Consider the following 23,627-nt stretch of genomic DNA (forward strand, 5'->3'; position numbering starts at 1 on the left):
CTAAAAATAACTGACTTGTTTGTAAATCTGGTATTATTTAGTTACAAACTGCCAAAGTAGATATCCTGTAGAAATGAAATGGTTGTGGGCATAAGATATTTGGTTACAAGTTCATAAGTGTTGGGTTCAAATTCAGTGCAGGGTTTTTTTTTTTACCTTTTTATTCAGAGTTTAACCTTCCTGCCATAAATGATCATGGGATTGCACCTGGGAAGTTGCTACTGAGCAATGTGCCTACTGTTTTGGGATTAATTTAGCAGATAATTTCTTAAGGTTTTCTAAAATTCGGCAGCAACCTAACTACAGGTTACACCTACAACAATGTATGTTCTCATTGCAGTAGTTATGTGGTGAATGTAATGGCAGCTGCAATGGTAACTAGTGGTGGTTGGCAATGGCGACCACCATCGTCACTGGCACACTCATGCTATAAGTCCTCATTTGCACTTAGCTGAATATAAAGATGTCCAACAGTTAAGTTTTGATCAATTATCTATAAGATCATTATCTATAAGATCAATTATCTATAAGATCATTATCTATAAGATAATGCATGATTAATTCAGGACAATATGGACAAATAAGCATTGCATTTGACGGAATAAACAGTTAAAAGGTTAAAAATAAACCTGCAAAAACTTTCAACATTCTGACATCTATAATTAGAAATCATAAAAGTACTGTCTTTCTTTTGGATCAATGTATGAAATTGAAGAAGTTAATACAAGTGGCTGCTGTTTCAAAGATGGTAGTCAATGATGATTTAGTTGCTATGATGGAGCAAATGAAATGATTATATGCTGCCTTCTGTGAAGGCCATTTTCTGTTAAGAACTAGAGATTATATTTATTCTCTTCTCCAAACTTATTTTGCTTCTCTGTTTTGGAATTCTACACCTCTTTTCAATATTAGTAATTTGGTGCAGCATTAAGAGCAAGAGACTTGATGGTATACAAGATTTTGATATACTAGTTTAATGTTTGCAATTTCTGAATTGAAATGCCAGTGAGTTCAGTGTAGCATCCCATTTATTGAAGCTTGATAACAACAAAAAGTTGTTGAATTTATGGAGGTAGAAGTACCCACTGCAACTTTGATGTTGAAACTAATGAAAGAGAAAGTCTTTGTTTCCTCTGTCAAATGTAATGCTTATTTATTTACACTGTTTTGAATTAATCATGCATGATCTTGTAGCTTTAAGACTTCAATGATTTGATTATTTATTTTTAGAATGACATTGTAGAGTAGGTTTGAGAAGCCAAATGTAGCTGATGTGAATATGAAACAGGTAGAATATTTAGGCCGAATATGGACACGTTAAATGCAATGGGGTTAATTCCAGGTCAGTTCTAAATGTGCAATGTTGTTGAAGTTGTTACCATTTTGTCTTCTTTCTTCACAAAAATACTAGATCTTGGTACTGAAAGATCCAGTATATCCAAAACGCCTACACTTCTATTCTTTTTTTTTTTTTTCAAGATGTGATGAATATTTTGCAACTTCTTTTAATGAAGGAGGAAGATTATTGCCTTATTTTGAATTCCACACTAGAAAATATTGCCCTTCGTCTTTCCAGACGTGAGAAAAAAAATATTAGTCAATTACTTAGAAAAATAATTCATGAAAAAAAAAACATAGCTATCTCACACAGCGAGGTCATTGCCAGTGCCGCTGGACTGGCTCCTGTGCAGGTGGCACATGAAAAACACCTTTTGATCAAGGCCATTGCCAGTGCCGTGTGACTGGCCCTCGTGCCGGCGGCACATAAAAGCACCCACTACACTCTCGGAATGGTTGGCGTTAGGAAGGGCATCCAGCTGTAGAAACTCTGCCAGATCAGATTAGAGCCTGGTGTAGCAATCTGGTTCGCCAGTACTCAGTCAAAACCGTCCAACTCATGCTAGCATGGAAGGCGGACGTTAAACGATGATGATGATGATGATGATGATAGCAGCATGAAACTATACTTTTTAGTAAATATTGTAATATGTAGGAAGAATCACTGATGTAACAATAGAAGTTTTCTTAGTTATGTAATAATTGAGTTTTATTTATGTAACTGATAGAGGAGAGAGTTGCTAATGAGAATATTGAAGAAAGTCTCCTCTATGTAACATTGAAGTGTGTAGAAGATATTTTCAGAAGGTAATTCTTGAAAAGAACGTATTAGAGATGATTCCTTAAAGAGACATTGACAAAGAATATCCAGAAGACGAATTTATGAAACAACATTAAACTTTATTCAGCAGTATCAAGTGTGCCAGCAGGTAATAAAAGAGGAATAGTATTCAACTGCAGACAAGTAATGAGAGTTGAGGCCTGATATGTGTATGTGAAGTATGTATGTGAGCAGGGAAGCTGAAATAACTTATGTTGGTGTGAGTGGGAAGTTGTAAGCAGTGGTAAGTTAGTTTGTACTAGCTGGAACAAAAAAGAATTATTCACAGTATCAACTGCATTGATGAAACTAGATGGTAACAGGCATCCACAACACTAAGCTGAAGCAAGGGGGTAAGTTATTTGTTGGTCGTCCTGTGTCCTTCCATTGACTAAATTGAAAACCACATGTTTCACTGCTCAGCAGAAGTTGCTACTGGTATCCTTCAGCAGCCAGCTCTAATTGTTTGAAATGGACATAGCACCACTGTGCTAATGCACAGCAACCCAAATATGGCTTCCCTAGTCACTATTCTTTCTTTAAGTGTTTTATGTTTCTATTCAGTGAGAATTCAATACAAACAACTTCTCAACCATCCTACCTTTCACCCAACAGTGAGGACATGATAGCTGGATTGAGAGAGGGCTCCAGCACCGCTCAGTTGTTTCATATTGTCAGCTAAGTAGACTGGTGGGAAATATACTGAACTGTTTTACTCAGGGGCATAATGTACCTCTTGGTCCAGGAACCAAAGCCATTACTTTATAATTGTGGAGTTAAAACCCTAAGTAGTAAACCACATTCCTTTATTAGATGAGTTTTGTGGGCAAATAACTAGACTCTTACAAAATGTGTGATCTTGTGCTTTGTTTAGAAATTATTACTTTAATTTTCCTACAGTACAAAGTTGGTTGAAAGAATTTGTTCTGGAATTATTCCAATGTTCGTGTCTGTTTTTGAATCAAACATCTGAAATTTGATGTTGCTGTGGATGTAGAGAAGCAAAACAACCAATTGCTTCAGGAAGTTAGGCAATATCCAGTTTGATTGGAGAGTCAGTTACATGGTAAAATAGAACTACAGATGTTAAATCATTAATTTTATTATAAAGATTCTAAACATATACTTTTATTTTGAATATTTATAGGATTTTCAAGGTCTTTTGAAGGAACTGCTCGATCTTCCATCTTTTGACAAAGTAAAAGCCATGTAAATATTTTTTATTACATTTTGTTTAAATCGGATTTCTACTTTATTGAAATGAGGATGTTAAACGATGATGATGATGTGATTCTTATATAAATGTGATCACGATATAATGATATATACATATAAGGTGACGAGCTGGCAGAGTTGTTAGCACAACTGGCATAATGCTTAGTGGCATTTCATTCATCTTTACTTCGTGAGTTCAAATTCTGTTGAGGTTGACTTTGCCTTTCATCTTTTCATGTTTGATAGAATTGAGCACTGGGGTCATTGTAATTGACTTAGAGCTTTTCCCAAAGTTGCTGGCCTTGTGCCAAAATTTGAAACCAATATAAAGGTATATGTAGAAAACAGTAAAAGTATCCATGGCAATGTTGATGTGAGAAAGAACTAAATGTATTTATATTCAGTATTTGAATTTCACTAAGTCCTTGTCATGTAACTTTTATAGTTTTTATATCAACCCAGAATAGAAACAAGGAATAACACATATACAAATCAAGGAATTCCTAGTCCAGACATTTGTTTCCTTCAGTTTTCCCTCCCTTTTTCAAAATTGGGATCATCACCACAGACTGCCATTGTTTTGGTGTCCTTTCAGAAGTCCATGCTATAAACAAATCAACCAGACAATACCTTCTCTTTTTAATTTTCTTAACATCTCATCCACTTCAGCTGCCTTGCCATACTTGAATGCTTTAATCACCTCTATGACTCTAGCCTCTGTGAGGTTAGTCTTTAGTCCTAGATGCACCTCATGGCAACCAGAAGATTTTATCCTAATCAGATTGAGAAGATCGTCAATATATTCTCTTCAAGCCCAAAGAATGTTCTTCCTTTTAGAGTGAAGAATTCCAGCTGAATTCTTAATGGCAGCAGTGGAAGAGGGCTTCTTGTTACAAAGTTAGAAGATATTCTGCCAGAATACTTTATTGGTCAACCTAATATCAGAGTCCAGCTTAACCCCAGAGTCCTCCTATGACTTAGTTTTGGGGTTTTTTACTGTCTCTGCTGCAACTTTTCATGCCAGTGTACCAAAAGGTCTTTAGAGTAATGTTACTTGACAAGGTGCATAGCTTGGAGGCTAGGGAGTGTCTTCACGGTGAACTTCTTCTTCTGCTCATTGAAGAGTTTCATCTCTGGTACTGCATTAGAATGTTGCAGGAAAGAATCACTAGATGAACTCTTCAAGGAGACCTAGGGTTGGAGCAAGAATATTGTCTCAGTTGGTCATTCTTGGAAATCCAGTCAGGCAGTCTAGTGATGGTCACTTCTGATTAGACCCTATAGATGTGATACTCTAACCTGACAACAAATAGTGGCTGGATATGATGGGTAGGTGGACGGATGAATTTATTTTTCTCTCTTTTTTTTTTAGTTTGAAATTTAAAATTGAGATATTTTCACAAATTGCTATTATCAAAAAGTGTTGAGAACAGAAGATCAATTAAATACTTTTTTAAGCTACATTTGAAAATTCAAACTCAATCATTTGATGGATTCAATCAATGTTTTCCTGTATTTCATGGATATATCTCAGCTTTCTCAGTTTGAAATTTAAGATATTAAGTTCAATACAAATGTGTATAAAATAATCTATGACAAATTATATCGTTAAATTCTTATGAGTTGTATTTTGAAAATAATACAGTCTAAAAGGACATTAAAATATGCATGAGAGTAAAAGGCAGACTGTATGACGCATGCGTACGAACAACCATGCTACATGGCAGTGAAACATGGGCTGTAACTGCTGAGGACATACGTAAGCTCGCAAGGAATGAAGCCAGTATGCTCCGTTGGATGTGTAATGTCAATGTGAATACCCGTCAGAGTGTAAGTATCTTGAGAGAAAAGCTGAACATTAGAAGCATCAGTTGTGGCGTGCAAGAGAGACGATTGTGCTGGTATGGACATGTGGTGAGAATGGAGGAGGATAGCTGCGTGAAAAAGTGCCACACCCTAACAGTTGAGGGAACCCGTGGAAGAGGTAGGCCCAGGAAGACCTGGGCTGAGGTGGTGAGGCAAGACCTTCGTACATTGGGCCTCACCGAGGCGATGACTACGGACCGAGACCTTTGGAAATGGGCTGTGCGTGAGAAGACCCGGCAAGCCAAGTAAGATCGTTGCCAGTGCCCCTGGACTGGTTCTTGTGCGGGTGGCACATGAGATGCACCATTTTGAGCGTGGCCGTTGCCAGTACCGCCTGACTGGCTCCTGTAGGATTTTCGAGCGAGATCGTTGCCAGTGCCCCTGGACTGGCTTGTGCGGGTGGCACATAAAAGACACCATTTCGAGCGTGGCCGTTTTCGTGCGGGTGACACGTAAAAGCACCCACTACACTCTCTGAGTGGTTGGCGTTAGGAAGGGCATCCAGCTGTAGAAACTCTGCCAAATCAGACTGGAGCCTGGTGTTGCCATCCGGTTTCACCAGTCCTCAGTCAAATCGTCCAACCCATGCTAGCATGGAAAGCGGACGTTAAACGATGATGATGATGATGATGATGAAATATGATAATACTATAAAAATATACAATGATTAACCATTTAGCAATCAGATTACTCTGGGAAATGTAAAGCTTCGTTATGCACATCATTTTGAATGCTTCATGGTTAAAGTGAATCCTAAGGAACAGTCTTCAGGGACATGATAATCTTTGGGAATACATTGTAATGATGTACAACAAGAGCCAAAGTCAATGGACTCTACATGCTGTAAGGTTATCTTTGGTGCTTGATTTATAATATTTAGCAAAGAGACAAATTGTTATGCATATGGACACTAAACTCGGCTTGCGAAAACCTATTGGGGCAAGTGAAATAGTGATGGCACCTATACCAGTGGAGCACTAAGAGCACCGTTCGAGCATGATCGTTACCAGCTTCGCTTTCCTGGCACCTGAAAAGTCATTTGAGCAAGATTGTTGCCAGTGCCGCTGGACTGGCTCCTGTGGAGGTGGCACGTAAAATACACCATTTTGAGCGTGGCCGTTGCCAGTACCGCCTAACTGGCCCTCATGCTTGGGGCACGTAAAAGCACCCACTACACTCTCGGAGTGGTTGGCGTTAGGAAGGGCATCCAGCTGTAGAAACTCTGCTAAATCAGATTGGAGCCTGGTGTAGCCATCTGGTTCGCCAGTCCTCAGTCAAATCGTTCAACCCATGCTAGCATGGAAAGTGGACGTTAAACGATGATGATGATGATGATGATGATGATGATGATGGAAATGAGTAAGCAAATGCCCCAACTGGAATTCTACATCTGAGACCTGTTGAAGGTGTGATCCTCTTTTATGAAGATTATGTAGCTTTGGTTCTTTAATCTGTATGGTGTCCATTTAGACCACAAGGACCGCCAGAAGATAAACTCCAGTCTGGCCTCATTCTTAATTACTCTAAAACTCTACCAAACTACACAGATTCACAATAACATGTTTTGTTTTTTCTTTGTTTCTTTGTCTGTTTGTTCTCTAAATGAGAAAGGCTGTATTTTTAATTTGAGAATAATGTTTCTTCAATATGTAAATGCTTGAGATGAGTTATTGCAGATGTGATTATAAGTTTTTCAGATTATTAACTTCATCTTTTGAGATGAAAATGTATTTTTTATGCATCTCCATCTGCATTGTTTCAGTTGGAACAGTAAAACTGCATTTATGGAAGGCCTTGTACATGAAACACTGCGATGTTCTAAAGGTTGGGATGGAAGAATATTGAAAAGCGTTAATGATAGAATAAACATTTTAATACATATGGAGTGAGAAATGAATGAATATAATGCTATAGAATGAAGATTTCGTAATTCCAAAGTGGGAAACTGATGAGAATCAAAGAATCAGGACATATACGTCTTACCAATAATGCAATTAGTAAGGCCAGAAGTGACATCAGTTCAGTATTTCTGTGTTTGGTATGGTGGTGAGCTGGCAGAATTGTTACTATGACAGGCAAAGTGCTTAGTGGCATTTTGTCCATCTTCACATTCTGATTTCATATCGCACCAAGGTCACTATTGGCCTTCATGTTTTTGATAAACTAAGTACCAGTAATTACGCAGTCGATGTAATTGACTTATTCACTCCCTTGAAATTGCAGGCCTGGTGCCAAAATTTTAAACCAATATTTCTGTTTTTGCAGAGAGATAAATATTAATAGTCTGATACTATGCATATGGCTGAGAATAAAACGCCTAATGAGGTTCAGAGACAAAAGTAATTGAAATATCTAAAGATGAAATTTATTGTTGAAAATATTATATTCTCATGATGTTTCTCTTTGTCTAGAGAACTTAAAATGATGGTGATAATTATGTTGATAATGACAGCCATGATGATGTGTGTTCTTTTATTTCTTTTGTAGAAAACTAGGAAGGAAACATTTTCGAAATTACACGGTTAGTTCTCACTACTTTTTTATTTTGTACGAGGCAGCATATTGAGTTTGTGTAGCTGTTTGAAATAAGTTAGTAGATGCTCTGTTAATGTGAGTTGAAACAGACAAGCATCCTAACCACAGACTTGTTATCTGTCGTCTGTTTTATTTCATCAAACCAGAGCCCTTAACAGTCGTTTTTAGATTTAAGATTTCTCTTTGCTTTTGAAGGTGAATTGTTGACGGTGTTCCTGTTTTAAAAAACAACAGCATCATCACCAGTAGCAGCAGAAACATTGACTGTGATTTTTGTGGTTATTGTTGTTACTATTACAGTTATTGTTGTTTAGCTCCAGTTGTTTTTTCATGTGTGTCTAAAGACCAAGGAAACACATTAAATCCTTAAACTGTAAAAAATATCTACGTGAATGAATTCTACCAGACCCATGAAAACTATAAAATGTGGATGTTAAAACTGTGATGATGATGATGATGATGATGATGATGATGGTAATGATGATTTCCAATCTACAGGTCGTCATTTTCCTTTTTATGGGCATAAGATGACCAGCTGTTTGCTTCTGATCAAAGTCATCGTTAAATGATGATGATGATGATGATTAGTATCTCCTTTATAATTAGACAACTATCCCTCTGTGCCCATCTATTATACTCTAACCTCTCAACTGGCACACAGCCACTTTCCTCGGTTCCAGCTGAGCAGTCTTTGACTTGCAAGTTACCTAGCAACTCTACTGGTCCTAGTGCCACATGTAAAACACCTGGTAGATTCTGTAAAGTGGTTGGCATTAGGAAGAGAACTTTACAGAATCTACTAGGTGTTTTATATGTGGCTGTTTTATCATGAAACTGGGTACAGGCTTTACATGCCACCCAGTTTAGCACCACCATCTGCCTCTTGGGTGCCTTTAGTATGAATTCTCTCACCTTCCTCTCCATCTATTTGTTTTTCCTTCAGATGTTGACGTTGAACAACATACATGGAAATTCTTACAAGTCTGGGACAGGGCTACCAAAATATCAATGAAACTTACCTGCCCCTTCTAACAAACTTGTTTAAGACATTTTAAAGATCATAGTTGATGAAGATTTAGCTGAGCAATCAAATGACAGCGTAACACCTTTCTTGAATTTCTGTATTCAAAATTGTGCTGAGGTCTACATAGCTTTCCATCTTTTCACATCTGATAACACAACATACAACAATTTAGCTGATAGGCAGAGGTAGAGTTTGTGGCTGGTAGGAGAAGTACCCATTCTTCCTTTGGAATAGAAGCTAATGGACTCACTGTGTATCTTGATACAGCATTATCCAATATATCTTTCACCTTTCATCTTGTTTCAGTCGCTAAACTGTGGCCATGCTGGGGTAACACTTTTCATAATTTTTAGTGGAATGTATCAACCCCTGTACCTATTGTTTTTAAGATTATTCTGTTGATCATTTTTGGTGGACTGCTAGGTTATAGGGGCATCAATACACCAGCACTGGTTGTCAAGCAGTGGTTCAAGACAAACAAAGATGCACACACACACATGTGTGGCAGGCTTCTTTCGGTCTCTGTAACCAAATCCACTTTCAAGACTTTGGTCAACCCAAAGCTATAGTAGAAAACACTTGCCTGTGGTTACATGTTGTGGGACTGAACCTGTAACTTTGTGGTTGGGAAACAGACTTCTTACCACATAGCCATGCCTTTTTTCTGCAAGGTTTCAGGGAGATATTTGCAGCTATCTTTTAGTGAGTGCATAGAATCTTCTTTTAAGAAAGGAATATCAAAATCAGTTTACAGTGCAAGATTAAATGCCTTGTAGTATTATGTTACGTTCCTTTACTGCATCACTTCTCAAGTTAGGTAATATCCCCCATCAGTCAATGATTTCAGCTCTTTACTGGAAGTTAGAATGTATAGAGAAAAGGATTAGCTTTTTCTTTTAAAGTGTTTCTGTGAGTCAGGTAATGTTTTGTTTCATTGAAGAGTTGAAACCAGTCCAAAATAGAACTTTTAATGTCAAACCATTGCTTTTATTATAAAGTTACAACAAATGCTTTTATTGTAAACACTTCTAGGAATATGAACGTTTTAAGAGGAAAATCAAGAAACATCCATTCAGTATTAAAAGCATAGATGCCAGGTACGTAATTTTATAACGTTCAGTTTAAGCTTGATTCTTATCTTTAACTATGTGACTGTGATGCATATAAATATGTATAAATAAGAGCATCCATGACATTGTTGATATCAGACAACACTAAATATATATGTTTAGTATTTCAACTTCAATAAGTCCTAGTTATGCAACTTTTAATATACTATTTTGGTTTGTATGTATTTAACTGCAAGACAAAAGGCTCAAGCTTATTCAATACACACACAGAACAGAGACAGGGGAGAATTTTCAGTTCGGGTTCAATTCTTTCCCCAGTTCACGTTGAAATGATCAACAATTTTCAAGAACAAAAGAAATGAATTGAAAAATAAACAGTTTAAACTCTGATTGAAATTAAAATTCATCTTTCCTGGAGCCACATGAAAAGCACCTGTACTTGTACCAAATAAAAGCACCCACTACACCCTGTAAAGTGGTTGGTATTAGGAGGAGTACCCAGCCAGAGAAGCCTAGTTAAAGCAGATGACTGGAGCCTATTACCGCTCTCCACTTTGCCAGCTCCGGCCAGATTGTCTAAACCATGCCAGCTAGAAAAGCAGATGTTAAATGATGATGATGAAAACAGTAATGACAATGACGACAGCATCAATCGTTTGATAGAACGCTCCAGTCTTGATTCCTTTTTGATGGAAATATCTCATTTTTATGGAGTTGAAACTTAAAACAAATTTTAAATTTGGTACCAATAACAACGGATAAGAACTTATATCTTTATGAGCTACAAAGCCATGTAAAGATAATAATCCTGTTTAAATCTCCAAGATCTGTCAGTTAACAGAGATTGTCATCTCAACCTGTTCTATCTTCATTTTGCTCAGATTTGATTATATAAAGTAAAAAAAAATTTTTAGCTACAACTTTTAAGAATTCTTTAAAAATTTCCAGCGTAGTATTAATAGGGGCTGTTGTCAGGAATGTAGACAAGGCAAATCCTAACATTCACTGCTCAGTGTCATAGTAATCATCATATATCCATTTTACATGATGGCATGAGAGGAATATTACTAATGATAATAGTAACAAAAATTAAACAAAGATAAAGATATAAATAAAAATAAAAACAAAAATAACAATAAAAATGAAGATGCAGATATAAATATAAATATGAATAACAGTAAAAATGTAAACTACTCCTCGTATAGCAACAGAAGTCAAACACTTTTTGGTAAGCCAATTTCTAAGACCAAATCTAGAGTCCGTCAAGTGATTTGGTTTGCCCCTCCATTTTCACTGAGAGTGAAAGGTCTTCCAAAATTATTCTTCAAATTGTTGAAAGAAAATTTCCCTAAGCATCACAAATATTACACAATTTGTAACAAATCATCAGTAAAGCTAGCGTACTCAGTTACTCCCAATCTGGGGTCTATCATCACTTCAATAAATAGGAATAAAATAAGAAATCGTAATGACAGAAGTAATAATTTGATGATGATGAAAATAATAATAATAATATTGATGAGAATATTAAATTTAATAATGTGAAACTCATTAATGGCACCATCGATACTAGTAACAGAATTAAGGAACCTTGTGAAACGGAACATGAAAGGTGTACAAGAAATACAAATGGTGATATGAATAATGACAGTAAGAATGGCGGTGGTAATGATGATAATAATAATGATAATAATATTAGTAAGACAAATAATCCAAACATAGGCTTGGACAAAAGTACAATGAATGCCGGCGATCCTGACAATGGAGGGATGGGAGAAAGGGGTATGATAAGTAATGCTAGCAGTAAACCCAATAAAGGGCAAGATAAATGTCCGATTAGTGAAAATTGTTGCCAGAATAATGTAATCTATAAATGTAGTGTACAAATCCATAATGGCCAAAGGAGAATATATATTGGTAGCTCGATGGATTTCAAGCAAAGGTATAGAAGTGGGCTGGCTACATCCCTGGCAGAGGCCTTGGATTTTGGTCTCACTTGGCTTGCCGGGTCTTCTCACGCACAGCTTATTTCCAAAGGTCACAGTCACAAGTCATTGCTTCGGTGAAGCCTAATGTTCGAAGGTCGTGCTTCACCACCACATCCCAGGTCTTCCTAGGCCTGCCTCTTCCACGGATTCCCTCAACCACTAGGGTGTGGCGCTTTTTCACGCAGCTATCCTCGTCCATTCTCACCACATGTCCACACCAATGTAATCGTCTTTCTTGCACACCACAACTGATGCTTCTTATGTTCAACTTTTCTCTCAAGATACTTACTCTCTGTCGGGTATGCACACTGACATTACTCATCTATCGGAGCATACTGGCTTCATTCCTTGTGAGCTTACGCTTGTCCTCAGCAGTCACGGCCCATGTTTCACTGCCATGTAGCATGGCTGTTCGTACACATGTGTCATACAGTCTGCCTTTTACTCTGAGTGAGAGGCCCTTTGTCGCCAGCAGAGGTAAGAGCTCTCTGAACTTTGCCCAGGCTATTCTTATTCCAATATATATATATATATAGGTAGATTTGTTGTTGAAAATGCACCTAAATTTGGAAAACTTGTAATTGTTTAAAATACATTTATTTACATATACCAAACTAAAACAAAAGCCAGTTAAAACATACCTAAAACTAACATTCATTCACCATGGCTGCTTTTGCTGACAGAGAAATCTTAATATGCTAAATACATTCCAGTTTGATACTATACAGACATCCACAAATATGATACCTGGTGATAATCAGAAATTGAACCTATTCAACTGAATTCTAGATTTAGATTAAAATAATAAAATGTACAAACATAAAGTAACAGTTCAGTAATGGTTCTTTTTGTGAGTTGATGTAGAAATGATGATGATGATGTGATGAAAATATGTTTGTTTCTTTTGCAGGAACCTTGTGGAAGAATCCTTCAAAGGCCGTGAGGTTAGTTGATATATTTTATTTTCAGTGCAGTATATTGGAAGATCAGGAATGACTGGGGTTAAACAATTACAAGAGAACTGAACTGTTAGTAAATCTGGTATTAACTAATTATAAACTGATGAAATAGATACACCTATGGAAATGCAATGGGAAGGAAATATTGGATTACATGCTCTTATCATCATCATTTAACATCTGCTTTCCATGCTAGCATGGGTTGCACGATTTGACTGGGGACTGGCAAACCAGATGGCTACACGAAACTTCAGTCTGATCTGGTAGAGTTTCTACAGCTGGTTGCCCTTCCTAATGCCAACCACTCCGAAAGTGTAGTGATGGTGGTGGTAGTGGTGGTAGTAATAGTAACATGGGATCTTGTTCAAAACGGGGGCACCAGTATTTTCTTAACGAAACACTTTGAAACTTGGGACACTGGTAGAATGTCATATAAAACATTTTTTTTTCTCCTAGTCTTCTTAACAAAAAAACGTACATTGCAAGTTATTTCATGTTAAAGTTGTTGTATTTCTGTAATTTCAACCAATGACTGACGTCCATTCAGCTGTAAAGATTAAGTGCTGACTACATAAACAAACGATTCTCGGCGGTGATAAAATTATTATTTCCTTGTCAAAAAATGGCTGAAGCATATAGGCAGTAGCTAATAAACCTTTCTATTATAGGCACAAGGCATGGTTTTTGAGGGAAGGAGCAAGTCGGTTAGGGTTAGGGAAAACGAACACACGTGTGTTGCCTCTGCAAAATGTCAGAAGTAATGGAGATTAAATACGCTTTACACCGCTTAGGAGTAACTGTAAACAGCTGAATACTCGTCAGTGATTGGTTGAAATTATCGAAATAAGACAATTTTTTACATGAAATAGATCTGAATACAAAAATTTTTTTCTGTTCTATAACACAAAATAGATAAGTATACGAAGTTTGAAAGTCTTTCGGTACCAAAAACACTACATAAAACATAAATGAAAACTGGTGCCCCCGTTTTGAACAAGATCCGTAACATGTAATCTACAAGTCCTCATCTGTACTCATGTGGAGATAAAGATGGCCAGTAGTTTGGGTGTCATCAATTTACATCTACATCATCGAAATCCCAAATCTACAAGATAATGCATAATTAATTCAGGACAATATAGATAAATACACATTGCATGTGACTAAATAATCTGCTAAAGGTTTAAAATTAAACCTGCAAAACCCTTCAACATTCTGTCATCTATGAAGGTTTCTCAAAAGACTTATAATTCATAGTAGTTCTATTAATTGGTTCTTTATTATTTTTGCTTGTAAATCTGTTCTGTCCTCTACAACAGTTTCTTCCACCATTGCATATCCTTAGCTTCTCTCTCTCTCAGACAAATGTCTACTCTCACACAACAGTGTAACGTGTAGCATTCGATGAAATTTCGAAGCATCAGTCACCGCTCGAAAATTAAAAATTTTGTTGGGGGAGCTGAATACCATTCTATATATTATCAGCTTATAAATCTCTTTAACTCTGTCTCTATATATATCTACTACATATGTGGGAAATTCTGTCTGTGGGTGTGTTTATGGAGTTGTTAGCTAACTCTTCCTACATTGTTTTATCGCTTCTAATGAAACTTGACACATGTGTAGAACTCATAACTGGAAACCTCATGGCATACTCAGATTGTTGAAAAAAAAATCGATAATAAGGCCCCTGGAAGGGATCCTTATATCTAATATATTTTATTTTAAAAGCCAAGGGAAATAATCCATTTGCCCCTAGAAGGGATCCTTATATAAAGCCAAGGGAAATAACCCATTCATTTTCTTAAATTATTTGGTATAAATCAAATTACATATGCTTATTTCTTAGTATTTGAACTGTTAAAGTTAATTTCACAATTTATCCAGTACAATTCTTAAACAAGTAAATAGTATTTTGTTAAGCAATAGATCCACTTAGTGACCTATTCATGAATATATCAACACTAGCACTCCTGAGGAAACACACAAAAGCCCTTTTCAGAGTTATTTACTTTGAATTGTTATCTCATATCCAATAAGCCTGTTATTACATAACATGCTTCACAATTTTAGTCAATTACATGGTAAAATAGAACTGCATATGTTAAATCATTAATTTTATTATAAAGTCTAAACATATACTTTTATTTTGAATATTTGCAGGGTTATGAAATGTTTTACATTCAGGTGTTCAGTCCTCGAGATGTACAGAAAGAAAGAGCTATGTAAATATTTTTATTACATTTTGTTTAAATTGGATTTTTATTGCTAATGAAATGAGGAGATTGTATTGTATAAATGTGATCACAATATAATGATATTTTTAAGATGAAGAACTGGGAGAATCATAATGCTTAGTGACATTTCATCCATGTTTACATTCTGAGTTCAAATTTCAGCGAAGGTTGACTTTGCCTTTCATCCTTTCACGTTTGATAGAATAAGTAACAGTTGAGCACTGGGATCATTGTAATTGATGTAGCCTTCTCAGAAAGTTGCTGGCCTTGTGCCAAAATTTTGAAACCAATATAAAGGTATATGTAGAAAACAGTAAAAGTACCCATGGCAATGGTGATGTGAGAAAGAACTAAATGTATTTGTATTCAGTATTACAATTTCAATAAGTCCTTGTGTTTGCTATGGTGGTGAGCTGGCAGAATTGTTACTATGCCAGGCAAAGTGCTTAGTGGCATTTTGTCCATCTTCACTTTCTGAGTTTATATCTCACTAAGGTCACTTTTGCTTTCCTTCTTTTCAGGGTTGATAAAATAAGTACCAACTGAAATGAAGTCCAAATGTAGATTCCAATATTAAAAGAGAATTCATGTCTCAAGATGAAGTTGTACAAAAAGTTATAATCTTATGATGTTTTTCTTTGTCTAGAGATATAAAAATGATGATGATCATGATGTTAATGATGATAGTCATGGTGATGTATGTCCCTTTATTTCTTTTGCAGAGAGGTGGTAAGAAAATATTATGAATATACAAAAGTGAGTTCTTATTTATTTATTTTGTACAAGGCAGCATATTGTGTTTGTGTAGTTGTTGGAAATAAGTTAATAGATCCTCCGTTAATGTGAGTTGAAACAGACAAGCATCCTAACCACAGACTTGTTATCTCTCATCTGTTTTATCTCAAACCAGAGCCCGTAACAGTCATTTTTAGAGATAGCATTGTTTCGCTGTTAAGGTGAATTGTTGGGGGTCTTCCTTTTTTAAAATAGTTGGAGTAGCAGCAGCAGCAGCAGCAGCAGTAGAAGTACGAGCATTGACTGTGATTTTTGTGGTTATTGTTGTTACTATTACAGTTATTGTTGTTTATTCATCCTGATAGAACTATTAATGTCAAATCATCACTTTTATTATTAAGTTACAACAAATGCTTTTGTTATAAACTTTTCTAGGAATATAAAATGTTCGAAATGGAAGTGGATGCTTATCGGAAATATTTTGGACAGGCAGAGGCAAAGTAAGTGAATATATAACATTCTGCTTAAGTTTGATTTTGACTTTGAATTATGAGGAGCTTGTGTTGTATAAATATGATAACAATATAAGAAAATATAAATGTAGGAAATAGTAAGAGAAGCCATGACATTGTTGATATGAGACAACATGGAATCTATATGTTCAGTATTTCAACTTCAGTAAGTCCTGGTTATGCAACTTTTAATACACTATTTTTGTTTGTATGTATTTAACTGCAAGACAAAAGGCTCAAGCCTATTCCATACACCCACAGAACAGAGACAGGGGAGAAACAGAATAAGGGAGTGGGATTTTCAATTCAGAATCATTTCTTTCCCCACTTCACATTGAAATGAATTGAACAATAAAGGTTTTAAACTCTGATTAAAATTAAAATTCCCCATTTCCTGGTGCCATGTAAGATGTATCTCTGCTGGTGCCACCTCAAAAGCACTCAATGCCCTCTGTAAAGTGGTTGGCATTAGGAAGTGCATCCAGCTGTAGAAACCTTGCCAAAACAGAGGACTGGAGCCTGTTGCAGCTCTCCACCTTGCCACCTCCAGTCAAACAGTCCAACCTATGCTAACATGGTAAACAGATTTTAAATGATGATAATGATGTTGATGATGATGACATCAAACTTTGGATAAAATCATCTGCCAATCTTGATTGCTTTTTGATGAAAGTTTCTCATTTTTATAAAGCTGAAATTGAAAACAGATCTTAAATTTGATACAAATAACGAATAATGTATAAGAAATTATATCTTTAAAATCTTCTGCGCTACAAAGTCATGTAAAGATATATACCATTTATATACCATTATAATTTATATAAATGACCTTTCCAGCGTCGTAAATCACTGCAAAGTGAAAATATTTGCTGATGACACTAAACTCCAGCAAATCATCAATGAAGAAGAAGTCCGAACCCAACTCCAGTCTGATCTATATGCTGTGAGTCAATGGGCAGATAAAAACAATATCAAACTGAACGAGGGAAAATTTGAGCTGATGCATTTTGGAAGAAAGTCTATATTAAAACAGCCATACTCTCTTCTTTCAGGGGAACCGCTCACGGCATCCAACAATATCAGAGATCTGGGTGTAATTGTTGGCAAGAATCTCGATTGGAGTGCCCACATCAACAATAAGGTCAATATAGCTCGTAGGATGAGCTCCTGGATCTTAAGAACCTTCCGGTCCAGAGAACAAGGTGTCATCATTCCACTTTTCTCCTCCTTTGTATGGCCACACCTCGAATACTGCTGCCCCTTGTGGTCTCTCCATACAAAACAAAACATCTCGAGGATTGAATCACCCCAGAGGGCACTCACCAAACGAATTGAAGGCATGACTGATCTTGATTACTGGGACTGCCTTAAAGCCTTGAAGCTCTACTCTCTCCAGCGCCACCGCGAGTGGTACATCATTTGTACGATGTGGAAAATATACTGCCAGCATTGCCCAAACGACCTGAACATTAGTTTCAAGGTTCATCCAAAGCTGGGACCACGAGCCATACATGCCCTGCCCAATTCAGGATCACAACATATAGGTACATTGTGGCATAATTTCTTTTCCTCAACAGGCCCTGCCCTGTTTAACATTGTCCCGAAAAAGATAAAAGAGGAAAAGGATCCTATCAGCTTTAAACGGAGTCTAGACAGTTTTCTTCAAGGAATACCAGACAAGCCACCCATGCATGGATACAACCCGCTCAATAAGAACTCACTACTTGAATGAACCATAGACAAAACTTGACTGTAAAAAGGATTTAGATAATCCTATCAGGTGGTGCTATTAAGTTAGACATGGCCTGAACCAATCTTTGGTCGAAACATATCTAAGTTTTTATCTAATAATCCTGTTTAGATCTGCAAGATCTGTCAGTTAACATGATTGTCATCTCAACCTGGTCTGTCTTCATTTTGCCCTGATTCAGTTATAAAAAGTAAAAGTTTTTTTTTACCTACGAGTAAAGACCTTTAAAAATTCTTGAAAAGTGTTTGTTTTATGGTAATCAGCATCATCATCATCATCATCATGTATCAGCATCATCATCATGTATCACCATCTTCATCATCATCATCACCATCATCATTTAATGGCATGGATTGGATAGTTTGATAGGAACTGGCAAGCTGGAGGGCCCCAGCAGGCTCCAGTTGTATGTTTTGGCATGGTCTCTGCTGCTGGGAGCCCTTCCTAATGCCAACTACTTTACAGAGTGTACTCAGCGCATTTTATGTGGCAGTAGCATGGGAACTTCCTACATGGCAGTGGCACAGGTGCTCTCATGTGGCACCAGCACCAGTGGAGTTGCCAAGTGACTTGCAAGACAAAGGGCTCCTGGTTGAGAGAAGGGGAGGAATGGAGGGATGTGGCTGTGAGCCTGGCAAGAGGTTAGTGTATGACAGAGAGGCAGAGATAGTTGTCTTATTATAGAAGGGGTACTTGGCTACCTCAGTCAGCCAGGCAAGGAGAAGTAAGGTGGGACAAATTTAAGGAACAATAAAGATATCAATTTAGAACAACTAATAATCTTAGTTGTCTCTTATTGAGTTTTGTGTAACTACAAGAATTGCATCAATTCTGAAATCTTCTGTATTGGGAAGAGCAAGGATTGTAAGAAAGGTTCTTGACATCTGAGTAAAGTGGTTGTGACCAATTATCAAGAACATTGATTCTGAATATAAAACATTCATGTGCACCAGCAATGATAATAAAAACCTTCAACATTCTCTAAAGATTATTGATGGATGAAGGTCTTCAAATGACTTATAATTCAAATACATTCCAGTTTGATACACTACAGACATCAACAAACATGATACCTGGTGATAATTAGAGATTGAACCTATTCAAATGTATTGTAGATTAGATTAAAATATTAAAATATACAAACACAAAATAACAGTTCTGTAGTGGTTCTTTTTCTGAGCTGATGTAGAAGTAATGATGGTGATTGTGATGATGTGATGAAAATATGTTTTTTTTTTTTTGTTTTTTTTTTTTTTGCAGAAAACTGTCAGAGAAATACTTGAAAAATTGTAAGGTTAGTTGATATGATTTATTTACAATCCAGTATGTTGTTGACAGAGTGATTAGAGCATCGGGTGGAAGGCTTAGCGATATTTGTCTTGGTTGTCTACATTCTGAGTTCAAATATCAATGCAGTTAATTGTACCTTTCCCTTTTTGAATTTGGTAATAATAATAATAGCAGTCTAGGATTGTTAAAACACTTGATTGGATGCCTTGTGATATCTCATCCTGCCCTTTCCCTTCTCACAGCCATACTGTGAAACTGTATTGGCCTTTGTCTTTTCCTTAGATAACATTGTGCTGTAGACAGAGGGAGGCTTCAATGTACATGCAACAGCTGGTCTTCTACACAGTTTCCATCTACCAAATTTTATTCACAAGAAATTGGTCAAACAATTACTGTGGTAGAAAACACTTGCCCAAGTTGATGTGCATTGGGATTGAATCAGGAACCATATAGCTTCAAATTAAATATCTTTGCCAGCCATCCACGGCCACTTCTATTTAAAATACAGCCATCCACTTTCACACCCACAAAGCAGGCACAAGCATTGATATGCTTTAAAAAGTTTACTTAGCAAGTATGTGAAATCATTGTCATGGCTAATTCCAGTACTGCCTGACTGGCATCCATGCCAGTGACATGTAAAAGGCACCAATGGAGTGTGGTTAATGCTGGTGGCACGTAAAAAGCACTCTACTACACTCTCGGAGTGGTTGGCATTAGGAAAGGCAACCAGTTTTAGAAACCTTTCCAGATCAAATTGGAGCCTGATGCAGCATACTGGCTTACCAGTCTTCAGTCAAACTGTACAACCCATGCCAGCATGGAAAGCGGATGTTAAATGATGATGAAGATGAGGAGGAATACCAGATTTACTAACAATTCAGTTCTCTTGTAATTGTTTAGCCCTAGGCCAGTCCTGATCCAGCAGACCTATTATCCCAAGAGAGTGTTTCTTATGACAAAACCAAAAAAGATTTCACTTAACAAGTCTTCTCAAGCACAGTTTATTGCCCAATGATTGAAGGGTACTCTTAAATGGGCTGGTTATGCTGCACTGGGATAGGCCATAGATACGGTCTCACTTGGCTTGCTTGGTCTTCTCAAGCACAGCATATCTCCAAAGGTCTTGGTTGCTTGTCATTGCCTTTATGAGGCCCAATTTTCAAAGGTCATGCTTGTCCACTTCATCCCAGGTCTTCCTGGGTCTACCTCTTCCACAGATTCCCTCCGCTGTTAGGGTGTGACACTTTTTCATTCAGCTCTCCTCATTCATACACAACACATGACAATACCAGCACAGTCATCTCTCTCTTGCACACCACATCTGATGCTTCTTATGTCCAACTTATCTCTCAGGGCACTTACGCTCTGTTGTGTATGCACACTGACATTACACATCCAGCGGAGCATACTGGTTTCATTTCCTTCAAGCCTACACATGTCCTCAACAGTCACAGCCCATGTGTTACTTCCATGTAGCATGGCTGTTCACACACATGCATCATACAGTCTACCCTTCACTCTGAGTGAGAGGCCTTTTGTTACCAGCTGAGGTAGGAGCTCTCTGAATTTTGTCCAGACTATTCTTATTCTAGCAGCTATACTCTCAGAGAATGCACCCCTGTTACTGACTTGGTCACCTAGCTAACGGAAGCTACCAATTGCTTCTAGTTTTTCCCCCCTAGCATGTGAGAGAAGCTGTTTTCTGCACATTTTCAATGTTTATTGCCCCTGTGCATCTGCCATACACAAAAACTATCTTCCCAGATAGCCTTCCTTTGATATTACTGCACCTCTTATGTGTCCATAGCTTACACTGGGTACATCTTATGGAGTTTCTACCTACGCCTTTTCTACAGTTCGAGCTGTGCCATCTACCTGATTTGTCTGCCTTCCTACTTACTAAGACTTCAGTTTTTGCTAGATTCACTCTAAGGCCCTTTGATTCTATACCTTGCATCCACTCCTGAAACTTCTCTAGTTCTGATAGTAACTCAGCTATTAGAGCAAGGTCATCAGCATAACGGTGCTCCCAGGAGCATCCTGTCTTGAATTCCTCTCTTATTGCCTGGAAGACCATGATGAATAAGAGGGGGCTGAAGACTGTTCCTTGATGGGCCCCTACCCTAACCAAAGTAGATACTCCTGTAGAAATGAGATGGTTCTGGAAATAATCTATTGCATTACACACTCTTAGGTCAAAGGATCAAATCTAATGCAGATGGTTATTTTTTTGTCTATTTATTCAGCATTTACCCTTCCTCTACCTCAATTCATGTCAGTGTTGGGATTAATTTAGCAGATAATCTCTTAATGCTGTCTGAAATTGGGCAGCAACCTAACTACAGATAAAAGTTGCAACAGTGTAAGTTGACACTGCAGTAGACATGTGGTAACTATAGTGGTGGTGACAGTATCTCTAGCAGTAGTAATGGTGGTTGTGGGGTCGTTGTCATCTTTCTTGTGGTGGTGGTGGCCTTGGCAGTAGTGGAGATAAACATGGCCAGCAGTTTGGGTTTCATCTATATACAATCACATAATCAAAACCCCAAATCTACAAGATAATGCATGATTAATTCAGGACAATATGGATAAATATGCATTGCATTTGACTGAATAATCTGTTAAAGGGTTAAAAATAAACCTGCAAAAACCTTCAACATTCTGTCATCTCTGAAGGTTTTTCTAAAGACTTATAATTCATTTAAGAAATAAGGTAAACAATATCATTAGCCTATCTGTGGCATCACATTAGGTAACAAGGTGCAGTTTCATCTAAGTCACCTGTTCATTCTGATGTGTTTCTAACTAGAGATGCCATGAATGAAATTTCTCTTGTTTTCTACCAGAATAATTTAAAAGATTGGTTCTTGGGTGACTTTACTGAGAATTCCCTCACTTTCATGCATTTGGACCAAATCAGGATTTCTTCTCCACCGATGATTGTTTACCTTCAGTTATTCAGGTTGGACATCCTACACTGAAATTCTTACAAGTCTGAGGCAGGGCTACCAAAATGTCATGGAAACTAACTTGCCTCATTTGACAAAATGTAATGAATATTTTACCACTTCTTTTCATGAAGTGGTGGATTATTGCCTGATTTTGAATCCCAGGTTTGTCAATTTTGTCTTTCATCTTTTCTGATTTCAGAAAATATATATTAGGTAAGTATTTAGAAAAATAACCCACAAAACCCCCATAGCTATCTCACACAAAATAATATGACCTGGTAGCATGAAACTATACTTTCACTAAGTGTTTTATGTGTCTATGCAGTGACAATTTGATACAAACAACTTCTCAACCATCCTACCTTTCACCCAACAGTGAGGACATGATAGCTGGATTGAGAGAGGGCTCCAGCACCACTCATTTGTTGCTTATTGTCAGCTAAGTAGACTGGAGGGAAATATACTGAACTGTTTTACTCAGGGGCATAATGTACCTCTTGGTCCAGGAACCAAAGCCATTACTTTATAATTGTGAAGTTAAAACCCTAAGTAGTAAACCACATTCCTTTATTAGTTGAGTTCTGTGGGCAAATAACTAGACTCCTACAAAATGTGTGATCTTGTGCATTGTTTATAAATTATTACTTTAATTTTCCTACAGTACAAAGTTGGTTGAAAAAATATGTTCTGGAATTATTCCAATGTTTCTGTCTGTTTTTGAATCAAACGTCTGAAATTTGATGGTGCTGTGGATGTAGAGAAGCAAAACAACCAATTGCTTCAGGAAATCAGGCAATATCCAGTTTGATTGAAGAGTCAATTACATGGTAAAATAAAACTACAGATGTTAAATCATTAATTTTATTATAAAGTCTAAACATATGCTTTCATTTTGAATATTTATAGCATTACAAAAATCTTTGCATTGAACTGGACAATAACAAAGTTGTTGACAAAGAAGAAGCTAAGTAAATATTTTTATTAAATTTTATTTAAATTGGATTTTTACTTCATTGAAATGAGGAGGTTGTGTTGTATAAATGTTATCACAATATAATGATATATAAATATATATATATATATATATATATATATATAATCATAAATATACAGGGATTAGCATTGAGTTGCTTCTCCAACATACTGAAAATTTAGAAATAGCAGTCAAAGAACTACTGATTCTAAACTACAAATTTTTCTCTAAACGGATGGCGATATTTATGGCACACATAGAACAAAAAACCGGAGGGAAAAGCATAAACAAAACAAGTCTTTAGTTAATTGGATACGATCGTTTCATGGTTAAGAGAATGAAAATTTCTCTATTCCAAATC

The 23,627-nt window shown here is 36.8% G+C and overlaps 1 protein-coding gene across 2 annotated transcripts in view; it reads left to right on the plus strand.

Moving 5' to 3' along the window:
* The window catches only part of LOC106877687 (uncharacterized), a 288,271-nt gene that overhangs the window by 85,442 nt on the left and 179,202 nt on the right, over window positions 1-23,627 (plus strand). The window contains exons 26-34 of one of the 2 annotated variants that reach the window (XM_089353047.1): window positions 3,306-3,367; window positions 7,727-7,760; window positions 9,831-9,895; window positions 12,767-12,800; window positions 14,979-15,040; window positions 15,775-15,808; window positions 16,223-16,287; window positions 19,310-19,343; window positions 23,200-23,261. In XM_089353047.1, coding sequence (XP_089209173.1) covers window positions 3,306-3,367; window positions 7,727-7,760; window positions 9,831-9,895; window positions 12,767-12,800; window positions 14,979-15,040; window positions 15,775-15,808; window positions 16,223-16,287; window positions 19,310-19,343; window positions 23,200-23,261 — 452 coding nt within the window. The remainder of the gene's footprint in view (window positions 1-3,305; window positions 3,368-7,726; window positions 7,761-9,830; window positions 9,896-12,766; window positions 12,801-14,978; window positions 15,041-15,774; window positions 15,809-16,222; window positions 16,288-19,309; window positions 19,344-23,199; window positions 23,262-23,627) is intronic. The other variant, XM_089353048.1, reaches the window with a different exon arrangement.

This window comes from Octopus bimaculoides, chromosome 5 (assembly GCF_046866305.1).
Source record: "Octopus bimaculoides isolate indiv1 chromosome 5, ASM4686630v1, whole genome shotgun sequence".
In the NCBI taxonomy this organism is placed as follows: domain Eukaryota; kingdom Metazoa; phylum Mollusca; class Cephalopoda; order Octopoda; family Octopodidae; genus Octopus; species Octopus bimaculoides.